The sequence below is a fragment of the Lytechinus pictus genome, unplaced genomic scaffold (genome assembly GCF_037042905.1).
Source record: "Lytechinus pictus isolate F3 Inbred unplaced genomic scaffold, Lp3.0 scaffold_19, whole genome shotgun sequence".
Classification (NCBI taxonomy): Eukaryota; Metazoa; Echinodermata; class Echinoidea; order Temnopleuroida; family Toxopneustidae; genus Lytechinus; species Lytechinus pictus.
This window is the reverse complement of record NW_026974140.1, coordinates 4,838,082-4,846,453: the sequence shown is the minus strand read 5'-3', so window position 1 is coordinate 4,846,453 and position 8,372 is coordinate 4,838,082. Positions and strand designations below refer to the sequence as shown.

Below are 8,372 nucleotides of genomic sequence, written 5' to 3'. Positions count from 1 at the left end.
TAAATATTCAGTTCATCAGAGGTACTCTTTAACCCATTCTTTGAACAACTCTACGAGGAGAGAGAGAGGGGGTGACAAGAGAAATGCATAAGGGTAGGGGATCTTGAGGGGGGAGATCTCACACCTTCCCATGCATAGAATTAGTGGATTCATTCGTAGTTCGTGCTCGTAATATTCGGATGATTAGCTTTTGAAATTTGAAATAAACTTGAAACTCGATGAATATAGATATATAAATTCAATGGACGGCATTTCCAGCCCCCCCCCCCGTGATCTCGACTATCAGGTCCTATTATCATTTCCCTTTATACGTGATTCAGTAGAGTATGGATGAATTTCTTGCTGAACGAAACTGACACCTGAATACAGACTTAAATCTTCAAAAGTAATATCCCGTAATGCAATTTTTATTTTCTATTCGTATGAAGGGCAAGAAGTATTCCTTTATTGACCCTTATTTAGTATGTTTCGCCCTTTGCTGGAAATTTCATAGCTCTTTTTAGTGATACATTTTAATAGTTAAATTTACCAAAGTACCGAAAATTAAATGTCAATAAGTATTCTCCAAAGGACGTTCACATCAAAATCATACCATTTATTCGTCATCGAAAGAATTCGCCCGAGAATGCTTTAGCCTTCTTTCTAATTCAAAAGCCAGATTACCGATGATTACTTAAAGGTCAAGTCCACCTCAGAATAATGTTGATTTGAATCAATAGAAAAAAATCAGACAAGCACAATGCTGAAAATTTCATCAAAATCGGATGTAAAAGAAGAAAGTTATGACATTTCAAAGTTTCGCTTATTTTTAACAAAATAGTTATATGAACGAGCCAGTTACATCCAAATGAGAGAGTCGATGATGTCACTCACTCACTATTTCTTTTGTTTTTTATTGTTTGAATTATACAATATTTCAATTTTTACAAATTTGACAATTAGGACCTCCTTGCCTGAAGCACAAAATGTTAAAATAATGGAATTCCACATGTTCAAGGAGGAATGAAACTTCATTTCACATGACAATGACGAGAAAATAAAAATATTTCATATTTCATATAATAAAATACAAAAGAAATAGTGAGTGAGTGATGTCATTAGTTCCTCATTTGCATACCGACCAAGATGTGCATATAACTGTTTTGTGAAATGAAGCGAAACTTTAAAATGCCTTAACTTTCTTATTTTACATCCGATTTTGATGAAATTTTCAGTGTTATGCTTGTTGAATTTTTCTCTTTTTATTCAAATCAAGTTTTTGTTGGGGTGGACTTGTCCTTTAAGGATTTTTTGTGAACAAATAAACTCTAGTCAATTGCACCTAAATATATCTAAGAGAACTTGGTCATAAATAGTAAAAAAATCTGCAAAACTATTCAAAACTATTCGAAGAGCAAGACTGAAAATTAGTAAGGTAAAAAATATACTCATCTAAGATACTTCTATCTTCTATGATTTAATTGGTATCTGTTTTTTTTTTTCAATTCCTTCGACCTTTCGGAATAAGGTAATCACAAATTATACTGCCTGCATATTAAGCATGTTAAATAACCTACAAAAAGGGGCCAGTAAACAATTTTATTCGACACATTTACTATCAACTTACAGAAAAATCACAAAAAATACTACTTGCTCATTTCACTCATTTAGTCGTTTAATTGAATGGATTATGATATTTCCAAACAGTCACAGCGGACATTTACACAATTTTGCATTCAAAACAGTAATTAACATTTATTTGTATAAAGAGACATAAACAGCAATTGCCACTGTAAAACATGTCAACCTCTACCAGGAAAAGATGACATTATTATGCCTAGGATGTAAGTGACCAATATCTTCTTTCCGAGCAGATTGTTGTTTTTTCGATCCGGTTTTTGCTAACCATTCTTTTGACAGAGAAACCAAACCGGATACGGGTATCTTATCACATAACTTGAGGCCTTGTGATTAATTAGTACAATGATTCACTTCTGAATGCATGTAATGTTGAAGGTCGATTTGTTATGTGAGAAAATACAATTAAACATAAGACGTTTTATATTTAATCTTAATTATGAGTGTCTTACGATTTCAAGTTAAAACAACGAGATATTCACTTACGATTTGTATTTTACTTTATTAGAAATAGAGGCGAATGACATGTATCAGTACCAGTTCTTGAAATGGCGGAAAGAATATATTGCTCACCAAATACTGGACGTTTTCCCAAAAGGAATCCAATTCAATATTTGTTGGCAAAAATAATGGCTACTGCCATCAGTGAAAATCGTATCAGATGAACAACATTTAAACTTTCATTATTCACTGATACGACCATGCATCATTACTATTTTCTGAATATGATACTATAGTACAAGTTGATCACAAGAAAAAGCTTTTTTAATAAATAGCTTAAAACAAAAACCTAGCAAATTCATAAAGATATCACTGAAATCGGATGTATAATAAGTATGTTATACTATATTTCAAATTTGTAATTTCGACGTATTTCACGTCGAACGGCATGCAAATCATTGATACATACCTCACACTCTTTTATTACATGAAATTATAAATGATACAGATGACCATCAATATTGTGAATTATTATCTATACAAGGCATTTTAGCAGATACATAAAAGTCATATTTCGCTCGCTACTTTCAATCCGAGACCAACGAGGTAAACATTAGTTCTGTTTACTTCATTAGCTCCTTTATTTGCATACCGCATATTTTATGCATATCACGTATTTTGTGACATTAACTTAGCGAGAAATATTTTGATAGTCTCTACGTCATGATCACTTCCGAACATTCCTGTTTTCCAATAGATCGAATGACTCTATTTCCAACGCTTACACATGATAATGTGTAGAAAAGCGATGGCAAATGAATTAGACACTTCCCTTCGCATAGCTGTAGTTAGACACAGCAATCTACAAACTGTTTAAACTTTTGACATTTTACAAATGTAATTTTGTCATGAAGGGCAAATCTCCAGCAAAAACCAATATTGCAATGTCATTAATACTTCCCAGAGGAAATTGCGACGCAAAGTTGAAAAGTCGAAAAGGTGAAATACCAAACACATTGAAAGTGAGTAAGCATGTTAAACGATAATAGTGAAATTGGTGGACACGTGAATCTTGTATTTTGACCGCCCCTCTGAATTTGCTACTTTTGATACTGGTCATGTCCTTTAGATATTAGTTATTAGTTTAACATCGAGTTAAACATCAGTCATTTAATAAACAACCAAAAAAAAATATTTGACTCTGGAAGTGACCAGAACATATCAAAGTCAAATGTGAAAAAAGGGTGTAGTCAAGAAATATACATTGGTTGACATATTTTAACAATACGATACATTGTATATCATATTTTGACAATCCATATCGAAATAAATACTCTCCTTTATATACATATAAAACGTTTGCTATTTATACATATATTACCATTCAGCAAAATCTAGACATATTACGATTAATTGTGAGAGTTATTCAGACATGTCAGACAGAAATACACATTGCTTATTACTGAAATGGGTCTACAACATTATCCATATAACAGTATAAGCGTCACTGTACTCATGGATAAAGAATACATGACGTCTTCATCTTTCTTCACTTGTTTATGTGTCAGTGTGTTATCAGTAGCATAAATAGCTTCATGATGTAAATTTTACTTATGAAAATGCATGTTCCGTTGCAGAAATTAATCTTTACTTTTTTACTTTAGCGTAGAGGATACTCGGATCGAAATCTTTACCCACTGGGGGTGCTATCTGTATATTAGCAGTGACGTCCAATTCGGCGTATATCAAAGAAGGGACTTCCTCGGGATTTTCCACTGATGCATACCCTACCTCTCCTCCTACCATGGGGTACACCAACTGCTTGGGACGTGGCTTCTTGTATGCGATCACATCTGGAGGTTCTGGTTTCACCACCTCGTAGCTATGTGAGGATTCTCCTCGTATTTTCTGCTGTACAGAGTGGAGAGAGTGCAACGAGTTGGAAGATCCACTTCGAGGAATATTCTGATAAATCGCTCGAGGATCGGGTGTCACTGGCTGAGGAGGGAGATGTCGCACAACCCCTGTAGGTTTTTGAGCCGACGAGCTGTTGGAACGATTCTTCTTCTTGGAGCTTCTCCTGGAGTAGAGGAATTTCCTGGAGCTGGATCTACTCTTCCTGCCGAACCTCGATTTGGTCGGTCGTTCAGAAACGTCCTCGGACATGGTGATCTCTGGAGTCGACATCACCCACCTGGTATTAACATTATGCCTGTCCACGTCTTTGCTAGCGCTGCGTTGTCGGGATATCTTTATAGAGACAACGATTATTACAATCATGACTAGGAATACTATCAAACCACCCAAGGCTATTAACGCTATGAATGGTGCAGAGAGGGGCAAGGATGTACGTGAACCAGGTGTGGCCACATCTGTGGAGTTACTGGTAAGTTCAGGGGTTGCATACGTGGTTGTTCCTTCGGTCAACTTCAGAGTAGTCCGTCTAATGGGAATGATAGCTGACTGGTTGGGTGTCATCGCTGTTGTTGATTGATGAGACGGAGGCGTTACTATGATCTTCACTGCAGACATGGAGAGGACACTTGTTCCATCCTGCGCCTCTGCGGAGCATTTTACCCACAATCTATCATCAATGATTTCCAAGTTGAAAAGCGATAGCCTACGTGAATTGTCGTCTGTTCTAAACCTATCAGGCTTGCTTAGGAACCGTAAAACTGCATCGGCTTTCAAACTCCACAGGTAACTCTCTATAGGTTCATTGGCCTCTGCAGTGCAATTAAATTGGGCATCACCTCCAACCTCAACATACGCCACTAAAGGGTCAGTACGTACCTTTAGCCCTGATGCTGTGAGAGGTATGACTGTGCAGGCTCTCTTTTCTGTCGCTAACGGTGATACTAACTGACAAGTAAACAGATCGCCTTCATTTAGGATAGTCCTTAGGACTACGTGATCATCCATGGTGACATCTGGATTCATTTCTATCCCGTTCTTATGTATAATGGCATGACCCATTGGTAAGGAGCTTGGCCATGCACATTTGATATCCACTTCAGTTCCTTGAACAGTGCCGATGTTTGGCAACATACTCATAAGACACGAAGGTGTTGTGTCTGCATCAACGACCACAACGCGGGTTTCAAAGATCATCTCAAATTCTCTCTGATCCGTTTCAAAACCGCACTGATACCTTCCTGTATCGCTCGTGTGAATGTCAGAGATACGAAGACGGCTGCTCGACGAATCGACGACGACGCTTACACGACTGAACATTGATCCTATATTTTCATAGACGACCTCGCCTTTTGCCAACCATACATCGTTGTCGACGAACTTCCAGATGATGTTTCTGTTGGCGGAGTCACTGATGTCACACATAATCTCAATGTTGTCGTATTTGAATGTTGATATATATTCCCTTGAATTCTGACAACGACACATAGTGTAAAGGCTAAATAATACGATTAATAATGTTCTCGTATTTGATGCCATCTTGATCATCGCATATGAAAAATCAAAGCCTTGGTTAGTGGTAGTCCGATGTCTATCTTGTTTGTAGCCACAAAAATGTTTAATGTGCAAGCATAGCGTATTCTTCAATGTCCATTTAATGAGGCGAATAACTTAAATAGTCTGTCTGGATAAACAAAACACGTTTTATAATCCCTACCTGAATTCATTGCAGGGAACAAGAAGAACTGTCACATTCTAAAACCACACATCATCCGAAATGACAAATCAATATTGAATATACAATTTTATAAACCGCATATAACGAAGTTCAAACGTTGTCAATAGTTAAACAGGTATCCATAAACCACATTCGGAAAGATGCAAGAGTTGTTGACTAGGTTGGCCGTCAGGAATCCTACTGGTCGAGTCTGGTTTGTGATGCACAACTAAAAGGGTGTTATATTCGATCACTTGTAGCTATCCGGACCTATCCGTGATTCATAGCTATGATAACAATACCAACGAAACCATAGCGGAAATATGAGCAGAGCAAGTCGTCACCTAAGTGTTGGCACCACCACTCTTCTTTATTTTGGGATAAAACGTTGACCTGTTGGGTTGAGTTTTATCAAGTTTATCAGGTCAATCGGTAAGGGATATTTCCACTGATCACTCCCTTTCCGTACGAAGTGGATAGTCAGATTTTGATTACTCTCGCATTTTTCACGATATCACTATGTAAATATGTATACCTATGTTTTGTTTCGGGGAGGTCGGGATCGCTTTCCTTCCCTCAGAAAGAGCTTGAAATTATTAATATATTTGGCTAAGCTTCCACGAATAACAATGTTTGCACAAGAGTATTTCGGATAGAAATACAACAAACATAGAGATGCTTATTTATGATTTGGCAAAATCATATGATGTGCTCACCAAGGTCGACCAAAAAGTATGCATCGTGCATACATCATAATGTAGGCCTACATGATATGTAATAGCGTTAATTCTGAACTTGAGGTTATGAGTCGGGGCTTGATTTTTATGTTCTGGAAAATCGTATTAATTTTAAGTGCAGACATAATAAATACCTGAAGTTTAGAGAAATTCCCGCTTATCAGAACACCGAAGTTTACAACAATGACAGGAAGGCGTGTTACTTCATCTTGATACCAAAGAAAATGCTGCCGAACGAAACGAACAAACGCCACCCCATGCGCCCCCCCCCCCCCCCCACTTAAGCGTATTGCTGATAAAAAAATTCGTTGAAGAGACTGGTAAATTTTGCTGGTTAGGGCATACCTATAAAACGAGCTCTTTGATTTTAAGAAGCATAATAACCCCCACCGAATCAGGAAGTTGCATATTGTAAATAAAATTTTTAAAATGTGAGAAAACGGGCAATATCTGTTTGAGCCTTCATAAATTCCCCATTTTCCAAAATCATGCCATCGATGTTTGGTGAGTTTATATTCATTTGTAGGATATATTTGGGAAGAAAGCTTGTGGATACATATAAAAAGCAGTGGGATGCCTGTAAAACTTCATCGTGTGGGGGGTGGTCTGACGACTAAGAGAAAGAGTATTGGAAGCCCCCTCCCTTAGATACCCTACCCATGAAAAGGGTTTGAATTAAACGCTTGGTCGTGCGTATGCACAAATGACATGATTATTGAGTGCCCCCCCCCCCCACCAAGTTAAAGACGTATAGTCCACGATTCCTCCTCATCATATGCATTTCTTGACAAATTAATATATTTAGCCATTTGTTTATGTTCTTACATTTTTATATAATTGATTTAATCTTTAACATTTAGAGCTATCGTGTGCCATTCTAGTCCAGTCATTTTAACTTTTCACTTGGAACAAATTGCAACATGATTTATTTCAATGCAGAACAGTTATTTGAGGTCCATAGAAGACCATACTAAAAGTCCCTAAAAATCAGAATAGGGGAAAGTGTTCTAATTTGCTTAAACATTATGTTAGTTTTTGTCTTATTCGCTCATTTAGTTGGTGAATTATCGGATGTTCTAATACCACATGGTCTACTTATCAGTTCGTCCAACTTCACATAGTCTAAACTCATTTCGTCTACAACCAGTTCGTATAATATCCAATTCGACAAATTCCCACTTGGTCTAATATCCAATTCATCTAATTTCCATTTGGGCTAATAACCAGTTGGGCTAATTTCCACTTGGTCTAATATCCAATTTGTCTAATTTCCACTTGGTCTAATATCCAATTCGTCTAATGAGCAGTTGGGCTAAAACCATTAAGTCTGATTTCCAGTTTGTCTAACAACACTTGGTCTAATTTCCACTTCGGCTAATTTCCACTTGGTCTAATTATCATTTTGTCTAATTGCCACATGGTCTATTGACCGTTTGGTCTAATTTCCACTTGGTCTAATTTCCATTTAGTCTAATGTCCACTTGGTCTAATATCCAATTGGTCTAATGACCACTTGGTCTAATAGCCAAATGGTCTAATGACCACCTGGTCTAATTGCCAATTGTTCTAATAACCAGTTGGGCTAATCGTCACTTGGTCTAATTTTTATTTGGTCTAATTCACACTTGGTCTAATGTCCATTTATTCTAGTATAGCATCATTCATTATTATTTATTTTATCTTAGAATGAGCAAATATGGTATGTAATGGATAAATACCATGCATCAGTTAATACATATCGCCAGGATCCGGAGGGGTAGAGCCGGGGTAGGGCTGGTGGGTGCAAAACCTCACCGTGAAGGACTATCGATGATCAAATGAATTATTCTCATCAAATAATTCTTATAATTAGGCCTGTATATCGATTATAAGATGATGATGAAAATTAAATCATACTCATAATCATTGCATCACCGCATGCACATTTACAGAACAATAAGTTGGGG

The 8,372-nt window shown here is 36.9% G+C and overlaps 1 protein-coding gene across 1 annotated transcript; it reads right to left on the bottom strand.

Moving 5' to 3' along the window:
• Positions 1-1,636: 1,636 nt before the first annotated feature.
• On the bottom strand, positions 1,637-6,080 carry LOC135157725 (uncharacterized). The gene has a single exon (XM_064114442.1). The coding sequence runs from the start codon at positions 5,518-5,520 to the stop codon at positions 3,706-3,708; it is 1,815 nt and encodes a 604-aa protein (XP_063970512.1). The 5' UTR covers positions 5,521-6,080; the 3' UTR covers positions 1,637-3,705.
• Between the last annotated feature and the right edge of the window lie 2,292 nt (positions 6,081-8,372).